Source organism: Pleurodeles waltl, chromosome 3_1 (genome assembly GCF_031143425.1).
Source record: "Pleurodeles waltl isolate 20211129_DDA chromosome 3_1, aPleWal1.hap1.20221129, whole genome shotgun sequence".
Taxonomy (NCBI): domain Eukaryota; kingdom Metazoa; phylum Chordata; class Amphibia; order Caudata; family Salamandridae; genus Pleurodeles; species Pleurodeles waltl.
Window position 1 is genome coordinate 32,332,361 of NC_090440.1, and position 23,399 is coordinate 32,355,759.

General features: G+C 47.5%; 1 protein-coding gene across 1 annotated transcript in view; it reads right to left on the reverse strand.

Moving 5' to 3' along the window:
• Positions 1 to 8,415: 8,415 nt before the first annotated feature.
• LOC138283727 (embryonic protein UVS.2-like) overlaps positions 8,416 to 23,399 on the reverse strand; it is a 156,618-nt gene continuing 141,634 nt past the window's right edge. Inside the window, exons 11-13 of the mRNA XM_069221772.1 lie at positions 23,177 to 23,295; positions 22,508 to 22,730; positions 8,416 to 10,872 (exon numbers count right to left, since the gene is read on the reverse strand). Coding sequence (XP_069077873.1) covers positions 10,862 to 10,872; positions 22,508 to 22,730; positions 23,177 to 23,295 — 353 coding nt within the window. The 3' untranslated portion in view covers positions 8,416 to 10,861. The remainder of the gene's footprint in view (positions 10,873 to 22,507; positions 22,731 to 23,176; positions 23,296 to 23,399) is intronic.

Here is a 23,399-nt window from a genome sequence, read left to right on the forward strand (position 1 = left end):
ACCATTCTTTTTCTCATAGGGGATTTCCATATATAATCATAAGCACTGAATAGAGTAGCAAGCCCATCCCAACTTAAGGTGATGGAGAGGACAGAGAACATAATTTCAAGCAAACAGATGTCTAAGGGAGGCTTGTCCTACTTGAGCAACTGCCCTGGCATCAGAATCCAGGCAATAATGCTTGGTAAATGTGTCGGCAGATTTCCAAGTGTCTGCTTTGCAAATATCTGGAATAGGGATATTTCAGAATTACGCAGCTGTAGCCACTTTACCTCTAGTGGAGTATCCTTTAAGCTTAGCTGTTAGTATCTTGTTAGCATTGATAACATAATGTAATGCAGGAAACTATCCATTTGGGAAATGGAATGTTTAGAGAAGGCTAGGCCTGTACGGACTGGACCATAGTTAATAAACAGCTGAGTTGACCTACGGATGTCACAATTCCTGTTTATGTCGAATTTCAAAACTCCTCACATTCAGGGAATGAAGGGATCTTTCTGCTAGAGTAGAAGGGTTTTGAAAGAATGTTGGAAGAGATATGGTTTGATTAACATGAAAGTCCAAAATTCCTTCAGGGAGGAATTTCAGTAGAGTTCTCTTAACCAGTTTGCTAGAATAGAAGCTGTACAGTTTGTGAGAACAAAGTGCTTGGATCTCACTAAACCAGCGAGCTGATGTTATTGCTACAAGGTAATCTGTCTACCAAGAGAGGTATTGTAGTGAGGCTTTGTGAAGAGACTCAAAGAGATCCTGAATAAGACAAGAGAGTACAGTGTTAAGCTCTCAGGGAGGTAAATGGCGCCTAATGGAAGGGAAACCCTTTGGCAAACCTTATAGAAAATCCTTGATGACGGGGATTTTGACAAAAGAAGTTTGTGAAGGACATTTTCTGTAGGCAGTAAGGGCTGCCAGGTGAACCTTTATACAAGAGAATTGCAAGCCAGATTTTGCCAGATGGAGTAAGTATGGAAAAAATGGCAACTTCCGGGCAAGAAGTGGGATCCACGTTTCTAGTGGAACACCAGATGCAGAATCTCTTCCACTTGAAAGAATCTGCGGAACGGGTGTAGTCTGCTTTGCCATTTTGAGGATGTTCATGCAGTGCTGCGGCGGATTCAAGGATCTGTACTGCACCAGCTCAGGAGCCATGTTGCCAAACTCAAGGAGGAGACATTGAGGTGTACTATCTGGATCATCTTGGCTCTCGAGTGAGACAGCCTGATGAGAAATGATGGAATCAGGGGAATCAGCGGAAAAGCGCAAAGAAATTTGTTGGACCAGTCGATCCATAGGGCATTCCCCAGCATCCTTGGTTGGTAGTATCTCGAGGCAAAGTTTTGGCATTTTTTGTTCTTTGTGGTGGCGAAAAGGTCGATGGCAGGTGTGCCCCACAGATGAAATATGTTATGAATTACTTTGTCATGCAAGACCCACTTGTGGTTTTCCTGCAGAATCCTGATGAGAGAGGAGTCTGCCTGTGCAATTTGGGCCACTTGAATGTGAACTGCAGTGATTGTTAGATTCCTGGCTCTGAGTTTCTTGTGACAGACGCCTGGACCTCATCCCTCCCTGCTTGTGGAGGTAATCCATGGTGGTTGTATTGTCTGTCTGCACAAGCAGGGAGTTGGATCTGAATGATGGGTGAAACACTTAGCGGTAGATGGACTGCGTGTAACTCCAGGAGGTTGATATGCATGTTTATTCTCTCTCTGACCATTTGCCATGGATCGGGAGATGGTCCATGTGAGCCCCCCCACCCTAGCAGTGAGACACCCATTACTATTGTTTGTGAAGGAACCTCCTGATGAAAAGGCATCCCTCAAAGCAGGTTCTATGGAGAGCACCACCATTTCAAGGAGAGCTTTGCATGATAATATAGAACTATCCAGTCTTCCCAATTGCCCATCAGCTGGTCCCACTGGTTCTTAAGACATTCTTGGTGGGGTCGCATTTGGAGGCAAGCATTCGGTGTGAGGGATATGCAGGATGCCATCAAGCCAAGGAGAGAGGAAATTGTTCTCACTGTTGGAGGGCAAGCTGTCATGAGAGAGTGACATTTCCGAAGGAACGATAAATGTCTCTCCCCCGAAGGACACACTTTTTCTTGTAATGTATCTATGGAAGCTCACAAGTTTTGAACTGGACAGAAGTTGACTTGCTGAGGTTGACCTGGAAGCCTAATCTTTGGAGGAGACTGCAAGTCCAGTTGCAGTGAAAATGAGCTTCCTGAAACGTTGACATCTTGATCAGCCAGTCGTCTAGGAAGGGGTAGACAAATATTTTGTGTTTCCTCAGATGGGCAGCCACCACTGCCATGTACTTTGAGAATGCTCTGGGTGCTGACTTGAGACCAAATGGAAGGACTTTGTACTGGTAGTGGTTTTGTCCCACTACAAACCTCAAGAACCTGCAATGCTTTATGGCAATTGGAATCTGAGAGTATGTTTCTTGAAGGTTGATGGAACAAAGCCAATCCCCATGGTGTAATTGGGGATAAATTTGGTGTAACAACAGCATCCAGAACTTCCCTCACTGAATCCACTTGTCGGCTGATTTGAAGTCGAAAATGGGTCTGAATTTTTCACTTGAAAGTATCTGGAATGAATGCCTGTCCTTCTCTTGTGATAAAGAACAACGCGTGTTTCTGTTAGAGAATGTGAACTTCTGACCGTAAAACCAGAAGTTGAAACCTGGACAGCTTTGGAGCGATGGACACTGGAGAACTGGTGAACCTGAGATAATAACCATTTTGCACAATATTCAGAACCCAGGTGTCTTTTGTTATTTTTTGCCACTCTGTCAGACAATATGAAATGCTTCCCACACCCCCTGCCCCCGGAGTGGGTAACGGAAGAGGAGGAAGTAACAACTCTTTTGGCTGCAGATGGTTGCTTTTCACAATAAGTAGACTGTTGGGTGGATCTACCCCTGGTCTGCTTTCTTTGGTACTGATGGTGAGGGTGATGCTGCTGTTGTTGTTCACTGCTTTATTGGCATCTCCACTGAGGTTTGAACCCCCTGGGTATAGTACAGTTGTTGGTAGGGACGGAAGGATTTTCAGTGCTCTCTGGATCTTTCCAGGTCAACGGCTTTAAGTGTCTCCATTTCAGACTTTATCCTTGCCATTGCATTATGGGTGTGGCTTCCGAATACAATGGTATCAGAGAATGGGGCATTAATAATCCTCTGTTGAGCCTCTGGTTTGAGTGAGGTAAGGCGAAGCCAAGAATGTCTCCGTAGGGAAATCATGTGGCAATATTCATATGCTGCAAGGAGTGAGGAATTGGCCGCAGGCGCTAATAATTTGATTGGAGACAAGTAACCCCTCATTCAGTATTTATTGAAAATCCTTTTGTTAGTCTCGTGGGAGATGGTCAATAAATTGGTGCATGGAGTCCCATAAAGCCAGTTGGATCTGCCCAAAAGGGCTGTAGCGCTCGCCGCTTTCATTGCGGTTGCTGCTGTGCTATAAACTTTGCAACCCATCAAGTCAATCCTCTGACTTTCCTTATCAGGAGGAACTGTGGAATTAGGAGTACTGGAATTATGTTTTTTGGCTGCCACCAAAGAACATCCGTTCATAGAAAAGCAGGATCCAGTTCAGGAGGATGGTACTTTTTCTGAAACCTGGAAGGAGCTGGCTTGACAGAGGCTGGTGTTAAAAAATAGATCCAGAGCAGGTTTTAATAGGCCTGCCACTAATGGAAACAAAGGCCTAGATGCTGTTCTGTGTTGTAGGGTCTTCAATATTACTGATGTTGACGGTGTTGGAGTCAACATTGGGATATTAAGTTTTCAGCTCCTCTCACCAAGACTTCCTGAAGAGTGGTTATGTCATCCTCAGGTAATAATCATGGCTTTGGGGAGTCTGATAGTGATGGTGAGTAATGTCCTGTAGTGGAGGATTAAGTGTCAAGGGTATGTCTTGAACAAGAGCTCCTAGAATGGTGGTGTCAATGTGAGCCCGTAGATGGAGATGAGTGCCTTCAACTGTGGTGTCTGGAATAATGGTGAGATCTAGAACACGTTGTGGACTTTGTTGGAATTACAACAATTCCATTCTGGAGGCAGAGGTTGAGGTGACGGAGGAGGCAGAGGATGTGGTTGAGGAGACGGAGCTGGCAACGGAGAGCCAGGTTAAATCCTTGTAGGGGAGCATGTTCTCGAACACTCCGCATCTGTAGAAGTATAATTGCGCCTCCTATTTCTTCATGCCTCCTGTTGTGAAGCTCCTCAACATTGTTCGGTCTCTATGTCTCGACGTCGACTGGCTTTTCGACGGTGATAGACATCAATGCCTCGACCATGTTTTGGATCACGACGTCGACCTCCAATCGACTCTTGCAATCCGGACTTTGACGGCTAGTGTCAAGGTGACGTCGGGCTCCTCGACCACAGTAGATGTCTCCTATTCAATGGTGTTGTTTTGACATTGACACCCTATCCATTGATGGCTACCGGCAGCTGTTCCTCGACGGCAAGCCATAGTGGACGGCTAACAAGTGAGGGCTGTACCTCTCTTCGATGTTGATCAGGACCTGCGTCTTTTTTGCCCCATTTTCTGCATGGGATGCCCACCAGAGATAGATGAAAAGCCCTGGTAGAGGACTGACCCTCTCCCCACTCTAAGGTCCCTCCTTCAGGCTGCATCTGCTTTTTTATTCTTTCTTCTGTTCCATGAAGGTGAATTTTTACTCAGTCCCTCAGGGTGGGTCTGGAAAGGACCTTGCTGTGTTGATAGGAAGCAGGAACACGGGTGTAAGTAAGACAGAGAATATGCACTTCATGGGGGTCTGTCTTTGCCTTCTTCCTCCCTCAGTATGGACATTTATCAAACAAAAGAGAGCATTTTCAGAGAAAGAAACCTCTAATTCTTGTCAGAAAAAGACTGAAGATGCTCGGTAAAAACCAAAGTTGTCATTAAAAAGCAGTAGAAAATTTGAAAGGAAAAAGCCAAAATTTGGCTGAGTTCAATGTTCCACGTTCCTATCAGCGGGAGCCTGATAAAAGAACTGAAGCAACTGCAGACTGCACAACATGATGGGATACTGGTGATCTCTAACTTCTTAAAGGCACATCTTCTATTTCCACTCTTATAATGGCAGTCTATGAGGCTACACTGCCCTAGGATACTTCATCTCACTTCTATACCAAAAATGGTTTGTAAATGACATTCATACTGTTTGTTTTACCAATCCACCATCAAAATATATAGATATATATCTCCTGACCCTTTTTAAAATTCAAGATGAAGAATTTGCTTATTGTAGCCTGTTGCTATAGGCTGCATAATAACGCTTTCTCTTAAGTGACCCTGCTGGCCTTCCCGAAGAAAGGCGAACATTTGCACTTGAGAAGATATATTCTGAAAAAGTGCGGCGGGGTCCCTGCATGTGGGCGGAACTATTCAGTGCTTATGACTATAAATGGAAATCCCCTACGAGAGAAGGCTAGTGCTGCTGACCGCCTTGTTGGCCGAAGTCTGTGGTCGTATCAGTGTGCAGCCACAGGAAAATCCTCCCCTACATCGGATCGCGACACTGTGTGTGCAGTCCAGCCAGCGAGGGCATCCTCAGAAGTATGCACCCTCTGGAAGCTGGGGGGGGAATCCCTCCAATGGGACCATCTCCCAACAGCTTATCCCTGCAGCAGCTGCTCTGTGAGCTTGCAGGCAGCTGCTCCACTTGTGATTCTGCACACAGGGGGACCCAAGAAGGGTCTCCCCGTGATACACTGCCTGGCATGTGGCCCCCTCCCCCACTTTTTGTTCCTTACCTGCTATGTTCCATTCCCTATCATGAGGGAACCTAGTGTTTTTGATCTCCACAGTGTTAGGATAACTTAGTATAGTTAAGTAAAAACCTAATGTACACAATATTTATTCTGTAGGACCTTTTTTAGGCCTATGATATATGTAGAGATTTGCAATAAGAACCACATTTTTATATAACCTTGTTTGGAGCCTCACTGGTGAATTTACTGTGTCACAAGTGTGAGTGTGTTGAGCAAACACTTTACACATGACCTCTGGGGGTTAGCCTGACTGCTCTGTACCAAGCAATGGGGGTGAGCAAAAGTTGTCTCTGGTTTGTAACATTTGCCCTGACTAGAGTGGTGGGTTCTGCCTGGCTGAGGTGCATACTCTAGTGTAAAAAAAGTGTGGTATATAGTATGGAAAGATATTACACAAATTGTTGCAACAATGAAGACAAATTAATCACTGGTATTGTTAGAGATTACTTTAGACCAAAATTATTTATTTTATTAAATAGCACAATAACCTATTTCTCAGTGTAAAACACATAAAAAAACACAGAACAAATCAACAATCAGGCCAGACTTCTGGCTGAAACAGTGCATTATGACGAATACAGTCTTACTCCAGTCTTCCAATACAATCAATATAATGTGGCTATAAGCCTCCTTTCAAGATCAGTACACATGAGAGGTAGTTCATAGGCAAGACACACAGAGAATACACTCCCTTCCCCTCTTATCCAGTGCGAGTCCCAAATACGGTTGTATATTTTTCTGGTTTAGAGACCTCCTCCAAAAGAAAGGTGTTGATGCGTTTCGGCCCCTGCCAAGTACGGGGCCTCGTCAGGACTGTGGAAGAATGAATTACTAATGGACAAACAATACATATGCACACACACACACACACATATATATACACTTTGATACATGGGTTGTTTGAGGGGGAGGGTAACTGAGGTAGCTGAACTGCGGCATATTACCCCTATGCATGAATTGCACATCTAGATACTATGGCACTGTTGCACTTTGAATTTACTGTAAATGTATCAATCTGATACATGGGCTCTAATACAAATTATTGAGGGGTGAGTTACCCTGGTATCTTAAGATCTGAACCAAGCTGCAATTTGGAATTCCTGGATGTAGGGGTCTCACTTAGATCTATGCATAGTGAATTCTCATATAGTTGTATTTATCATCATACATTATGCATGCTAAAGGCTGGTGGATGAATCTTGGGAGGGGAACATATGAAACGACTCGAGGAATAAACAGGTTGTAGGAATAACGTGTGAATAGGTACCTTCCATGAAGTTTGTTCGCCTCGGGGATCTAATATGACTCTCATATTGTACTGTCCAGAATTATACACTGTACACTTTAGGAGGAGTAACAGAAGTTTAAAAGGGTGACTAATTAAATAATTAGATACACCTCATGTGAACTGTCAGCATTAGGGGTGTAATATCACATTTATGTAATCTGGATTTGAGTCAATCACGGTGCACTTTAGGAGAAACGATGTCAAATCTGTTCAATTAAATAATGTGATATAGTATTTATAGTCAGTTTGATTATTGATGCGCTGGATGTATGTGAAACAGTCACCTTGCATAGAATATTTTTGATCATTACTAATATTGAGACATTAAGGCCCATATTTATACTTTTTGACGCAAAACTGCGCTAACGCAGTTTTGCGTCAAAAAAATTAGCGCCGGCTAACGCCATTCTGAAGCACCATGCGGGCGCCGTATTTATTGAATGACGTTAGCCGACGTTAGCCGGCGTTAGCCGCCGGCGCCGTCTGGTGTGCGTTAAAAAAAACGACGTACACCAGGCAGCGCCGGCGTAGGGGGAAATGGGGCTTGGGCGTCAAGAAATGGGGCAAGTCAGGTTGAGGCAATTTTTTCGCCTCAACCCGATTTGCGCCATTTTTTTTTCACTCCCAACCCCCATAGAAATGACTCCTGTCTTAGCAAAGACAGGAGTCATGCCCCCTTGCCCAATGGCCATGCCCAGGGGACTTCTGTCCCCTGGGCATGGTCATTGGGCATAGTGGCATGTAGGGGGGCGCAAATCAGGCCCCCCTATGCCACAATTTTTTTTTTTTTAAAACACTTACCTGAACTTACCTTAATGTCCCTGGGATGGGTCCCTCCAGCCTTGGGTGTCCTCCTGGGGTGGGCAAGGGTGACAGGGGTGGTCCCTGGGGGCATGGGAGGGCACCTGTGGGCTCCTTCAGAGCCCACAGGTCCCTTAACGCCTGCCTTTTGCAGGCGCTAAAAAACGGCGCAAAAGCGGCCGTACGTCATTTTTTTTGACCCGCCCACTCCCGGGCGTGATTTTTGCCCGGGAGTATAAATCCGACGCACATGCCTCGGAGTCGATTTTTTAGACAGGAACGCCTACCTTGCATATAATTAACGCAAAGTAGGTGTCCACGCTAAAAAATGACGCTAACTCCATGGACTTTGGCGCTAGACGCGTCTAACGCCAAAGTATAAATATGGAGTTAGTTTTGTGTCAAAATTGCGTAAAAAAAAACGACGCAATCCCGGCGCAAACGGAGTATAAATATGCCCCTAAGGCCCATATTTATATTTTTTTAGCGCCACATTTGCGTCCGTTTTTGACGCAAAAGCGACGCAACCTTACACAATACAGCTGTATTTTGTAAGTTTGCACCGCTTTTGCGTCAAAAAGCGGCTCAAATGCGGTACTAAAAAAGTATAAATACGGGCCTAAGACTATGAACTGCAAATGATAATGGAGGAAAGGACATGCATAAGGATGAACTGAATGTATTAACAGTAGTTAAGAGTTTAAAGAAATCCGAAATAATCTAAATAGAATGACATGACGTACATACGTGCTTCTAATACAGATATGGAGGAAAAATGGATGCCACAATGACCCATATGCTGTAAATGAGGTTGTAGATGCGGTGTTCGGGGGCTATTGAAATGGAGAAAGTACATTGCGATAAAAAGATGTCTAACGTGGCTGGAGGTGAGGCCCAGTTGAAGGCACGTAGTCGAAGTGCGTAGGCCGTTTCGTTTTTGATTTGTCTGCACTGTCAAAAATCCTGGCAGGTTTCTAATAAAGTACAATTCACTGTAAAAGTGGGCTGCGGTGCCGTCTGTGCTGCTATGGAGGAAGGACCTTGCTTATGAAGAAGATATATATTTATTTATATATCTGTTTCATCGTTTCCACCAATGCCACCAAGCACTTTGAAGACGGGTGCCCTGTATATGAAGGTGGAGTCACACTCCAATATCACACAATTCCCACGAAACGCAGGACGGGCTCTTGCGGCTTCATTGCAAGAATTAATTGGAAAAGTAAGAAGACGCATTTCTGCTAATGCTTTTATCAATGCCCGCTACTAATTAAGACACTCCCCTGCCTTTTTTATTTAAATTGATGTATTTGCACTCCGATTGGCAAATTGGATGTTACATATATTGAATACCCTTAAAAGGTGCTTGAAAAACCACAGCACCGCATGACTTGTAAACCAGATCAGAAGCTAAAAGGAACCAAACCATGCTGAGACCAGACAGAAGACACATTTGGAAAGAGCTACAAATCAATTATCAAGCCTGTCTAAAGTCGTTTGCACCAGACCTTCACAGGACGAGGCAGATATACCTATGAGGGAGAGCGTGGGTGACATGCAATAATTTTCATCCAGTGTGTCTCTGTGTGTCACACAGGAATAGCGTCTCTACAGGGTTCCTACTGATCGTGCATCAACCCAAGGTGAGACATAGAGAAGGACACAGGACCATTCTCCCCTGTGTGCATGCTGAAAAAACCAGGGCATGCTCGCAAGACTCAATGTACCTATGTCTATTCAAAGGAAACTGAAGGTGCACGGGAGGTCCTCAAACAGGCGTGGCGTACTCCAACAGAAGCGCCACTACAAAATTCAGTAAAAATGAGAAGCGTTGCAAGACGGTAGGCTAGGCCATACAAGGCCACATGTCCCAGATATAAACCAAATGGATGGATGCTGCTGTCACTGTCAACGAGAGAGGAAAAACACACACAACAAAGCTCCAAACTTAGTAGTTGGTCAAAAGGTTGAACTGGTTACTGAAAACTCCAATGGCCACTTGCAAGCACACCCAGGACACCACTTACCCATATAAGTATAACTGTAGAATTTAAGTGGGTTCCAAAGAATCCCATCTTTGTTATGGGGTGAGCTAAATTCAACTGGTCTCAATCCCGAGTCAGAGTGTCAACGGGCGCGGAAACCTAGCGATGGACGAGGAGGCTAAATATTAATTGCCATTAGTGCTCATCTTTACTTGGTCACATGATCCTCATCCCGCCTAAGATTAGCCAATCATGTCAGCATACTGAGACCCGCCCTCATTGCTACATGGTCACTACATCAGTAACTGCTTGGCTGGCATATTGAAATGTGCAAACATGCATAACACGAAACAAAGTGTGTTGACAGCCTAATTAGTGAGAGGTTAAATGGGGTAAATGGTGCAACGTGACTGAGACTTGGCTAAAATTGGGCACAGACCGAAAATGGAAAGATTAAAAAGTAAACGCAGGATATAATAAAACACTAATTCTACAGCCCTGGGTGAAGCCTCATTTGTGGTGTATTTATTGTGTCACTGGTGTGCGCGCAATGCACAAACGCTTTACACATGACTTCTAGGTGGTAAGTCTGACTGTTTTGTGCTAACCTACTAGAGGGTGAGTGCAGGTTATCTCCGGTGTGTAACTTACTTGCCCTGACTAGAGTGTTGGGTTCTGCCTGGCTGAGATGCATCCCCTAGCCAACAAGAAATCCCATTTCTAACTCAAAGAGCCAGTTGTCAGGAAGGTTGCAAAGACTCGATTCACAATTGGAACCACTGTTTGAAACATGCTTCTTACTACATTTGGCATTACATCCTCTGATAACAACATGTAACAGAACAAATGACAAGAGAGAGAAGCAGAACGACCAAAAACTGAGACTCAGAAACAAATGTAGCACTTAAATCATCCACCCATTCTTCACGAGGATCAGATGTACTTCTGGAGTCATGACCTTCTGAAAAGCTTTAGCATGTCAGCTTTTCTTGTGTTAGGCTCTCACTGCAAGTAAATATGGGGGGAAAAAAACATATAAGTTGTTGAAGTGTGAGAAGACTTGTCCACCCACTGAAACGCCCAATTCACTCAGGATTTTATGATACCCAAGGAATATGTACAATATAAATTTACTTTTATAATTACTTACATATTATTTGATCATTCTAAAATATAAATGAGTTTTACTGTTTTTGGGAATAATTGAGCCCATCCCATCACAGCGTAGTTTAGCAACACTTTAGCGGTCATTTAGACCCCAGCGGTCAGTTTATGGAGGCTGCAGTGGCTGCAGAGGTACCGTCTACAGTCATGCCATGGCAGATCACCCATCCTAATTAGATGTAACTGTAGGAAGCTGGTGGCCTGGTGTGTGGTGAGCACCTATGGTGTTATCACCTTATGCCAGGTCCAGGTATCCCCTATTAGTGAGGTGTAGACAGTGTTTAGGAAAACCGGGCTCTCTAGAGGTAGCTGTGGATAAGCATCCAAGACTTATCTAGGAGACATGCAAAGCTTATGAAATACCACACATAGCACTTACACATATGAAAGAACCACACAGTGTTATAAAAATAAAGGTACTGTATTATAGTGACGCACAAGTTACTTACCTTCGGTAACGTAATATCTGGTAGAGACATATTCTAGTTGCAGATTCCTTACCTTAGAATTTTCTCCAGATGTCAGACTGGATCCAGAGATTTTTCTTCGAGCAATACCCTTGCTCGTCGATAGATGGCGTTGGTCGACTCCACGGGCGTCATAGGCGTCGTAGTCACCGTGATGACGTCGGAGTAGTACACAGATGCCGCCTCAGCGCAGTGTCGTCAGTTTCTTTTAACAACTTTCCACGCCAAAGCTCAGAGCCGCTAAGAACACTGAGATTGGTGCGCCAGAGCTCAGGACCTGAAGGGGGAATCTCTGGCCCTAGAAATCAGTTTGCAAACAGGGAGGATGGGTGGGTCGGTAAGGAATCTGCAACTAAAATATGTCTGTACCAGATATTTTGTTACCGAAGGTAAGTAACTTATACATCTGGTAGAGACTTCTAGTTGCAGATTCCTTACCTTAGAATAGATCCCCAAGCAATGTCCTCTTCTGAGGTGGGCTGCGAAACAAGATCATACCAGAAAGTCCTGCAGGACCGAACAACCAAAGTAGCCGTCCCGATGGACCTGATTGTCCAGGCAGTAGTGTTTAGCAAACGTGTGCAAGGATGCCCACGTAGCTGCCTGGCAGATATCCAGGACAGGAACTCTGCATGCTAACACAGTGGATGCTGCAGTTGCTCTGTTGGAATGAGGGTGCAAACCTTCAAGGGAAACTCCAACATGCAAAACAGCTGGCATTGTGCGTTCTCTGTGGAGGCGAACAGATCTAACCAATGCTCTCCCCACTGCTGAAAGAGACCTTGCTCCACCTCTGGGTGGAGACGCCATTCATGATCGGCTGTGCATCGACGGCTGAGTTCGTCTGCTCTGGCATTGAGAGAACCTGCCAGATGTTGAAACCCTAGGGTAATGCCCTGATGTTCCAGCCATGTCCAGAGGCGTAGTGCCTCCTGACAAAGGGTCCAGGACCCTACTCCGCCCTGTTTGTTGCAGCACCACATGGCAGCAGTATTGTCCATGACCACCTGCCCTACTTTCCCTTTGAGAGAGGGAAGAAATGCTCTCAATGCAAGCCTGATCGCCCGGAAATCCAGAAGACTGATATGGAGTCCAGATTCCACCAGAGACCAGAGGCCTCTGATCTCCGCCTCTCCCATGTGGACCCCCCAACCCAGAAGAATTTGCCACTATAGATAGATCTGGCTGGGGAAGGGAGAGGGGTCTGTCATGGACCCAACGCAGATTCGAAAACCACCACTGCAGGTCTTTTGCACTCCCCTCCTAGATATGGACCATGTCAGAGAGATTCCCCTGATGCTGTGCCCACAGAAACTTCAAGTCCCATTGCAGAGCCCACATATGCCACCTGGCATATGTCACTAGCAGGATGCAGGACGCCATGAGGCCCAGCAGCCTAATAGTCAGTCTCACCGGAACCCAAGACAGAGGCTTAAAGATAGGAATCATAGCCTGAATATCTTGGACTCGCTTTTCGGGAGGATAAGCCCGAAACTGCAGTGTCCAGAACAGCTCCGATGAAAGGGAGTGTCAGAGATGGAGTCAGGTGTGACTTCGGAACATTGATAGTGAACCCCAGCGTGTGCAGGAGGCTCACCGTAGTCTGAAGGTGGGGGATAACTTTCTGGGGCGAGCCCGCCTTCAGCAGCCAGTCGTTGAGGTAGAGAAAAGCTGAGATCCCTAACCTGTGCAGGTGAGCTGCAGCTACCACCATCACTTTTGTGAACACCCGAAGAGCGCTGGTAAGGCCGAAGGGGAGCACGGTAAACTGATAGTGCTCGTGACCTACCACGAATCGTAGGTAACGTCTGTGGGCAAGCAGGTTTGGGATATGGAAATAAGTGTCCTGAAGGTCCAACCCTACCATCCAGTCTCCTAGGTCTAAGGCAGACAGAACTTGAACCAGGGTGAGCATTTTGAATTTCTCCTTCTTGAGGAAGCAGTTGAGGTCCTGAAGGTCTAGGATAGGACGTGAGCCCTTGTCCTTTTTAGGCACCAGAAAGTAACGGGAATAACTACCACAACCTACTTCTGGCACAAGGACCTTCTCTATAGCTCCCTTGGCCAAGAGCGCCGTGACTTCTTGGTGGAGAAGTGCCAAATGATCCTCCGGAAGTTAGCTGAGTGATGGAGGCATGGCCGGTGGGGCAGATTCGAAAGGGAGGGACTAGCCCTTTTGAACTACCTGCAAAACCCACCTGTCTGTAGTGATGGATTACCAGTGGGGCAGTTGTTGGGGAATCCTGCCACCAACTGGATCGGACTGAGGGGACTGACTAGGAGGGTATGGAGGCTGCAGCGGGACAGGGCTGGACTGGGCAGACCTCTGGTTCCCTGTCCCACGCCCACATGGGATTCCACGTCCGCGGCCACCCAGCAGCTGAACAACATGGGTGGCATGGTGGCTGGGTTGGAGACGGGACACAGAGCCACTTCTGTGGGCATGAAAGGGACGAAAAGCGGACTGCCGGGGGCGAGGGGCAGCGGAAAGGCCAAGGGACCGAGCCCGGGACTTCTTGAATCTCTCCAAGGCCGAGTCCGCTTTGTCTCCAAAGAGACTTGAGTCATCAAAGGGCATGTCCATGAGAGACTGTCCAACATCCCCGAAAAACCCAGAAGTACGCAACCAGACGTGGTGTCTCAAGGCCACCATCATAGCGCCCAGAGAGTCGGATGTTTCCAGCCCACATCGGATCGTGAACTTTGCCCCATCTCGCCCATGGTTGACAGCTTGGGAGACAATAGCACGGGCCTCCTCCAGTATCTGTGGCAGAATCTGCGCAACCATATCCCAACAGAGAGTTGGTATAGCAGCCCAAAAGGCATGCAGTGTTCACTGACAGCAGCGTGAGAATGGAGGAAGAACACATCTTCCTCCCAAATTGTTCCAGCCTTCTTGATTCCCTATCCAGGGGTGCAGAAGGGAATGCGCCTGAGGAAGAGGAAGCCTGGATGACAAGACTCTCAGGCGTGGGGTGTTAGGACAAGAATTTAGAGACGTTCGGGGTGGGCTGATGACGGCGTGCGATAGTCCTATTCACAGGAGCCCCTGTGTTGGGTTTGGACCAAGTACCCAAAAAGACATAGGTGAGAGCTTCATTGAATGGTAAAAGGGGTTCAGATGTGGAAGCACCTGGTTGAAGCACCTCTGTGAGGAGATTGGACCTGACCTCTACAGTAGGTAACTCAAGGCCAAGAACCTCAGCCACCTTACTGACCACCATAGCAGAAGTCGCTCCCTCCGCCGTAACCATGGTAGGAGGAGACAGCATGCCAGCATCTGGAGAAGTGTTAATTCCACTGGCCTTGCCCAATTCCTGTGCCCAGTCCAAAGATGGGTCATCCTGGTATTCATTGGAGGGGACCAGGGACCCCTCCAATCCTTCCCTGAATTCGTACCCAGAGGAGAAAGGGTCCAAATCCGAACTGGGTTGAGTAGGCCCCATCGAGGACAGAGGCGGCGGTGGCTGGCGCCGCTTTGACTCCGAGTTGTCGAGGATAAGGAGCAGGTCGATGTCGATAGTGGGCTCTACCGACGTCGGGAGCGTCAACAATAAAACAGGTGCCGGGGAAGGTCTCAGCGGTATGACCGGCGTTGGTGCGGATCCACAAGCAGATCAGGAGTGCTCATCAGTGGCTGGAGCTGAAGTCGCCGACGTGGAACCCGAAGGGCCCTCAACCGAACCCCTTGGGCCTGAAGGTGCCGTATCGGGGTCGGTCTGCCCCAAAATGAGGCACATGGCCTCATAGAACTCTTTAAGTTGGGCGGGGGTGTAGGAGGCTGGCCTGGCTTACAGTGGGTACCAATGGTACTTACACCTTGTGCCAGGTCCAGTTATCCCTTATTAGTAGAGTAGTAGTGTTCTAGCAGCTTAGGCTGATAGTGGTAGCTATAACAGAGCAGCTTAGGCTGAACTAGGAGGCATGCAAAGCTCCTACAATACCACTTACATCATATAGGTACTATATCATAAGAAAGACAATACTCAGAGTTACTAAAAATAAAGGTACTTTATTTTAGTGACAATATGCCAAAAATATCTCAGAGGATATACTCCCTCAGGAGGTAAATAAAATACACAAAATATACACACAAACCAAAATCAGGTAAGTAAAACAGTCAGAAAGTAGTGCAAACACTGTAGAATACAATAGGATTCAATAGGCCTAGGGGCAACACAAACCATATACTAAGAAAGTGGAATGTGAACCACGAATGGACCCCTAGGCTGGTGTAGTGTGTACAGGGTCACTGGGAGTGTAAGAAAACACTAAGGGTGTCCAAGATACACCACCCCAAGACCCTGGAAAGTAGGAGTAAAGTACTACTATTTCCCCAGAAACACACTAGAGTTGTGATAGAGGATTTTGGAAAGACCACAACAGACTGCAAAGCACCAAAGACGGATTCCTGGACCTGAGGACCTGCAAAGGAAGGGGACCAAGTCCAAGAGTCGAGAAAGTGCCAGGGGGCAGAAGCCCACTAAACCCCGGATGAAGGTGCAAAATGGCTGCCTCCGAATGGAAGAAGCTGAACATTCTGCAACAAAGAAAGGTGCTAGGAACTTCTCCTTCGTGCAGAAGATGTCCCATGGAGTGCTGGAGGATGCAGAGTTGATTCCTTGGCAAAATACCGCAAACAAGCCTTGCTAGCTGAAAGAGTCGCAGTTGAAGAAAAAGGGTGCTGCCCGGGCCCAGGAAGGACCAGGATGTTGCCACTTGGGAGAGGAGACAGAGGGGGCCCTCAGCAATGTAAAAAGCCCATGCACAAGAAGGTAGCACCCGCAGAAATCCTTGAACACGGGTTCAAGAAGACTGAACACGGCGGTCACCTCAACACTGCAGAATAGGGTCCCACAACACCAGAGATCAACTCAGGGAGCTGAGCATCGCAGGACACAGTGCTGGGGACCTAGGCTTGGCTGTGCATGCAGGATTTTGTGGAAATGTGCACAGAAGCCCTTGTAGCTGCAGTTCACGTAGTGCACAGGATTACTGTCTGGAGAAGGGAGGCAAGGACTTACCTCCTCCCAATTTGGACAGTTGGACCACTGAACAGTCTGGGTCACTTGGGTCCACACTTGTCAGGATGAGAGGGGTCCCAGAGTACCAGTGATGCTGAAGTTTGGTGCCTGCTGAAGCAGGGGGAAGATTCCGTGGACCCATGGGAGATTTCTTCATGGCTTCCAGTACAGGATGAAGACAGGCAGCCCCCAAAGCATGCACCACCAGGAAACAGTTGAGAAAACCAGCAGGATTAGGTGCTACAATGTCACTGGTAGTCTTTTTGCTACTTTGTTGCAGTTTTGCAGGCCTCCTGGAGCATTCAGCGGTCGATCCTTGGCAGAAGTCGAAGAGAGAGGTACAGAGGAACTCTGGTAAATTCTTGCAAGTCGTTATCTGAGGAAAAGCTCACTGGAGAGACCCTAAATAGCCCTCAGAGGAGGATTGGCCACCTAGTCAGGTAAGCACCTATCAGGAGGGGTCTCCGACGTCACCTGCTGGCACTGGCCACTCAGAGGCCTCCAGAGTGCCCTCACACCTCTGGATCCAAGATGGCAGAGGTCTGGGACACACTGGAGGAGCTTTGGGCACCACCCCTGGGTTGGTGAAGGACAGGGGAGTGGTTACTCCCCTTTCCTTTATCTAGTTTCGCGCCTTAGTAGGGACTGGGGGTTCCCTAAACCGGTGTAGACTGGCTTATGCAAGGAGGGCACCATCTGAGCCCTTCAAAGCATTTCCAGAGGCTGGGAGAGGCTACCCCTCCCCAGCCTTTAACACCTACTTCCAAAGGGAGAGGGTGTAACACCCTCTCTCAGAGGAAATTCTGTGTTCTGCCTTCCTGGGACTGGGCTGCCCAGACCCCAGGAGGGCAGAACCCTGTCTGTGGGGTGGCAGCAGCAGTAGCTGCAGAGAAAACCACAGAGAGCTGGTTTGGCAGTACCTGGGGTCCATAGTGAAGCCCCGGGGATGCATGGAATTGGCACCCCAGTACCAGATTTGGCAGGGGGGACAATTCCATGATCCTAGACATGTTACATGGCCATATTCGGCGTTACCATTGTGAAGCTACATATAGGTATAGACCTATAAGTAATGCACGTGTGTAATGGTGTCCCCGCACTCACAAAGTCTGGGGAAATGGCCCTGAACGATGTGGGGGTACCTTTGCTAGTGCAAGGGTGCCCTCACACATAGTAACTTTGCACCTAACCTTCAGCAAGTGAAGGTTAGACATATAGGTGACTTATAAGTTACTTAAGTGCAGTGAAAATGGCTGTGAAATAACATGTACGTTATTTCACTCAGGCTGCAATGGCAGTCCTGTGTAAAGGTTTGTCTGAGCTCCCTATGGGTGGCAAAAGAAATGCTGCAGCCCATAGGGATCTCCTGGAACCCCAATACCCTGGGTACCTGGGTACCATATACTAGGGAATTATAAGGGTGTTCCAGTTTGCCAATTGAAATTGGTAAAAGTGGTCACTAGCCTATAGTGACAAATTTAAAGGCAGAGAGAGCATAAGCACTGAGGTTCTGGTTAGCAGAGCCTCAGTGACACAGTTAGTCACTACACAGGTATACACATTCAGGCCACAAACTATGAGCACTGGGGTCCTGGCTCCAGTGAGACAGGCAAAAACAAACTGACATACATGTGAAAATGGGGGTAACATGCCAGGCAAGATGGTACTTTCCTACAGGGGTTCGCTCAGGCTCCTGAAATTCGGGGAAGTGCGGAGAAGACCCAGAAGCAGGCTCCGAGGAATGAGGCCTTGAACGTAGACGCTCCTCCCGCGTCTCATCAGCCGAGCGACGGGGTGAAGTCGAAGAGTGACGGGACCACTTCGACTTCTTCTTCTACTTACCTGTGCCCAAAGATTTGGAGGAAGACAAATGGTAGTGGCTCCTCGAACGTCTTGAGACTTTCCTCTCAAGCGGGACCAAGACCTACACGGAGTCGAGCGCCGGGCTGCCATGAGCTTTAGAGAACGCTCCCTCAAGGCCTTTGGTTGTATGGCCCGGCACTCGGAGCATGACAAAAAGGTAGAACCCGGTCAAAAAGAGACCAGGGTAGCTCTCTCCAGATCAGTGCGTGGCGCCGAAAGAAAACAACTGACGTGACTGCACTGAGGCGGTGTCTATGTACTACTTCCGACGTCATCACGCCGACTATGACACCAACGACACCCGTGGAGTCGACCGTCACCACCTACGGAGGCGCAAGGGTATTGCGCGAAGAAAAACCTCCAGATCCAATCTGACGCCTGGAGGAAATTCTAAGGTAAGGAATCTGCAACTAGAAGTCTCTATCAGATACAAAAACTAAAATACTCCATTATAAGGTGAGTAAACGCAATATTTCATACACATTAGAAGTTAGGAATTGGCATAAAAAGCAGTAGAAAACAGTGATATAACAGAAAATAATGAAGACTGTAGGGGGAACCAAACCATACACTACGTAAGTGGAATGCGAGACACAGTTCCCCCACCCAAGGAAGTGGAATCTGTAGAGGGGAGCTAGAGGAACTAGGAACCCCAAAAGGTAAGTACCAGGTTGCCCCATCAGTGACCAGGAAAGAAGAGGTAAGTACCTTGTTTTTCCCCAAACCCACAGGCAAGCTTTGGAAAAGGACTGTGCAAGACCCAAGCAAGACTGAAAGAAACCAAAGGTGGATCCTGACAGAAGAGTACCTGCAAATGAAGAGAACCAAGTCCAGTTTGAGTTGGAGTGTCCGGTTGGGGCAGGAGCCACTACCCACCCTTCTAGAGATGCAGGACCAGGTCAATGGTGAAGACAGGGAGTCAGCTGTACAGCGCAGGAGCAGGAGAAAAGTTCCAGAAGTGATGCAGACAATGCCCCACGTCAGAAGAAGAGTTGCAGTTAGTCAGTGATGTGGAAAAACCACCAACAATCCTTGGCAAAGTCAAAAGTAGCAGATGAAGAGTTGTAGAGCTGCCGGGGACCAGCAAGGTCCAGGGGGACTCAACCCAAGGAGAGGAGTCACAGGTGACCCTCAGCAGTGAGGAGAGACAGAAGACAAGGAAGCAGCCCCCACAGGCAACTATCAGGCAGCAGGCCCAGGAGTCACAGTGAGGCCCACTCAGCACACCTGGAGAGGAATCCCATGTTGCTGGAGCAGCAGGCAGGAGACTACTTTGCAGGAAAAAGTGTTGGAGGCCAGGCCTACACAGAGCCTGAAGATCCCTTGGAGGAGGAAAAGCGTTGGTAGCTGCAAAAGTCGCTGTGCACAGGGGTACTGTCCTGCAAGGAGAGGCAAGGGCTCACCGTCTCCCAAGTTGAACAACTGGTAGAGAAGACTAAGGGGACCACTCTAGACCACTACCTGTGTTGCAGCATCCACACAGCTTTGCAGGAGAGAAGATCCATACAGCTGGACATTGTTGCAGTTGGTGCCTGCAGATGCAGGGGAGTGATTCCTTCACTCCAAGGGAGATTCCATATGGCTTCTTGTGCATCCTGAAGAATCATCACCCTCAGAGGATGCACAGCCAGGGAAATGTTGCAGTTGCTGGAAAGAACCAGAGAAACAACGTTGCAAAGTGGAGTTGTTGCTTGAGTTGCAGGATGTCGGTTCCTGGAGGGTCCAGTTGCAGTCCTGGTGGCCAGAAGATGAAGTAAACGATGCATAGGAGTCCTACTGGAATCGTGCACATCAAACCTGAAAACCCACCCTTGAGGCAGACCCTAAATAGCCCAGGAATGGGGATTGGTCACCTAGTAGGGTGACCACCTATCAGCGTGACGTCACCTGCCTGACCTGGCCACTCAGATGCTCCCAGGGGCCTCTGCCCACCTTAAATTCAAGATGGCAAAATCAAGTGGCCATCTGGAGGAGCTCTGGGCACCACCCCTGGAGCATGATGGACAGGGGAGTGGTCAATCCCCTTTCCATTGTCCAGGTTTGCGCCAGAGCAGGAATCGGGGGTCCCTGGACTGGTGCAAACTGGTTTATGCAAGGAGGGCACCAAATGTGCCCTTCAAAGCATACCAGTGGCTTGGGGAAGCTACCCCCCCCCCCAAGCTATGTAACACCTATTTCCAAAGAGAGAGGGTGTTGCCTCCCTCTCCCAAAGGACATCCTTTGTTCTGCCTTCCTCTGCTTGAGCAGGCGAAGCAGAAGGAGGGCAGAAATCTGTCTGTGGGGTGACAGCAGCACAGGCTGCCCAGAGAACCCCAGAAAACTGGTAGAAGCAATGTTGGGGGTCCTCTTAGGAGCCCCCAGAGTGCATGGAATCATACAACCAATACTGGCAACAGTATTGGGGTATGATTCTGACATGTTTGATACCAAACATGCCAGGTTAGGTGTTACCATTATGTAGCCAGTACACAAGTAAAATGGCTTCCCCGCAATTACGAAGTCAAGGAAAAATGGAGCTTGTGTTCATAGGGGCATCTCTGCTCATGCAGGGGTGCCCTCACACATAGGTACTTGCACCCTGCCCTCAGGCCTGGGAGGGCCTGCCACAGGGGTGACTTACAGTGACCTGGTGAAGTGACCTGTGGTGAAAGGATGCATGGACCTTTTCACGCAGGCTGCAATGACTGGCCTGCAGACACTATGCATGGGTGGCATAATACCTGCTGGAACCCTGGTGCCCCAATGCCCTGGGTACCTAGGTACCATATACTAGGGACTTACATGGAGGCACCAGTTTGCCAATTGTGGGGTGTGCTAAGTCCTAAGTAACCAAATTCGGAGGGAGAGAGCACAGTCACTGGGGTCATGGTTAACAGAATCTCAGTGAACACAGTCAAAACACACTGACAGCAGGCAAAAAGTGGCATTAACCATGCCAAAAAGAGGGTACTTTCCTATAGTAACTATTGCAGCAGATTTGTTTGCTTCCCACAAACAAACTCCAAAAGCAGAGATTTAGTTCTACTAAAAAAAAAAACAATTTCCCTGACATACAGGGTGTTGTCTCCCAGTCCATAGAGATCACTGTTGTTGGTCCCTGCCTGGTTTCGCCGTGTCTCACATGTACACATGAGGAGGGCATATCTGATTTGGGAGGCCCACCGTAAACAGAGTGGATTTGGTGATTCATCAAAGGCAGAGACTTGTGGCAGATGGTTTGACTGTCATGTGGAGACTAAACTAGCAGCCAATCAGCAGTTGTCTACCTCCAAGTAAGAGAGGGAACTAAGAGTTTCACAGAGAGGTACCCCACTTATTTACAACAGGGCTCTCCCTCTGTAAAACACTGTTCCCCCTTGTCTCCCGTATTATTACTGCCACCATGGGAGAGGAGGCTATTTATTAATTGCCATTAGTGTCCTTTTTTACTCGGCATCTACAGGAGCAGTGACATGCCCTGAAATGCCAAATAGTAGCAGAAGTGCCACTTCTCCAAATGCTAAATGACCCTCATGTCTTCCACTGAAAGGATAATCACACATGTCACTACTACCAAAGTCAGATGGTGGAAGATGAGGCCATTGGTCAATTTGTACTAGTGCCCTTTGATACACGGCACTTTTACAAAAGTTAGACGGTGGGACATGAGGATATTGATTATTTGGCACTAGTGCCCTTTGTTACTGGGTATTCGCTGAGAGGGTCCAATAGTGGCTACAGCTGTATCTGAGAGTGTATATCAATCCAACACCCTCATGTCAGGAGTGAGAGAAAAAACAATTTCAGGGCTCTCATGAAATCACAAATGTTTTTTTTTTTTATAAAGTACACTTTTTAGCAAAGAAAGACACCTTCTTGATCCTTGTGGTTAACAGGTGTACTACAGGAACAGTGTGCATGCTTTGTGCACGCGTTATTCTTGATACAGCGTTGGGTATCTCTTCTGAGCAGGCTCACCATACAGAGGGTACACGGTAACTCCATGCGCAGTAAACTAGAGCACATGCCATGGTGCCACACAAGCCTTCTGACACTTGTTCTCAGGTGATAACAAACACCTCCCTGCTATGCTGAGCCCTATGGTGAAGAGACAGTGGGTCAATTTATCTCATATAAACTTACCAAAGGTGTAGGTGGCCTGGAATCCCTTCATGTTCAATGACACATCACTGTGGAACTGGAGCAGCAGGGAGCTCCCGGTGGATGTCACAGGTGGGACTAGGCTGGATCCACAGTACTTGCCAATAAGCGGGGAGGTGGTCTTGGCACCATCGAAAATAGACAAGGAGTCAGAGGCACAGTCTATATCAGATTCAACAGCAAAAGATGTGAATGTCAAGAAGACCTGCAGTGTGTAAATAAGAAGTAGGTGTTAGTCCTTAAATAGTACCCATGTTATACCAGCAGGAGGCAGTGTGCCATAAGGAAGAAGTCTATGTGACAGCCCTTACTGACTACCTCTGTCATGCCAGTAGCGGGCAGTGTGGCATAAGGCAGAACAAGTATGCATTGGCCATTATTTATCATCACTGGACTGCCAGCAGGGGCTTCTGAGTTGTTATATATACAGTTCATCTCCTAGACACTTTCATCATCTAGAAGTGACATTTGATCATCTGAGTGAAATGGCAGAGTAGGACAATTTTTTGAAACATTGGTTTGAATCCCTGTTCTAGAAAATCACAATGCCATGCCGCCCTCTATGAAAGACAGTCTAGAAGGTTATTCGTAATTTTAGAGTCTACAAGTATGTTCAACACCAGAGTGACAATGTGTAGCTCCGGCACTTACCTTGTATCTAGCTGGAGCCATGATGTAGGTGCTGCAGTCCATGTTGGAACGGTAAATGCTGGGGAAGTAGGGAGAGGAGACCGTGCCAGGAGAGCTGGTGAACGTGCCGCCACATTTTACTGTCAAACAGAAGGAAAAAACATCCTAAGTGCCCTGCAGCATAGAGTACCGGCCACCAGCGTACAATGTCCACATGCACAAAACACAGAACAACAGCTCAGCT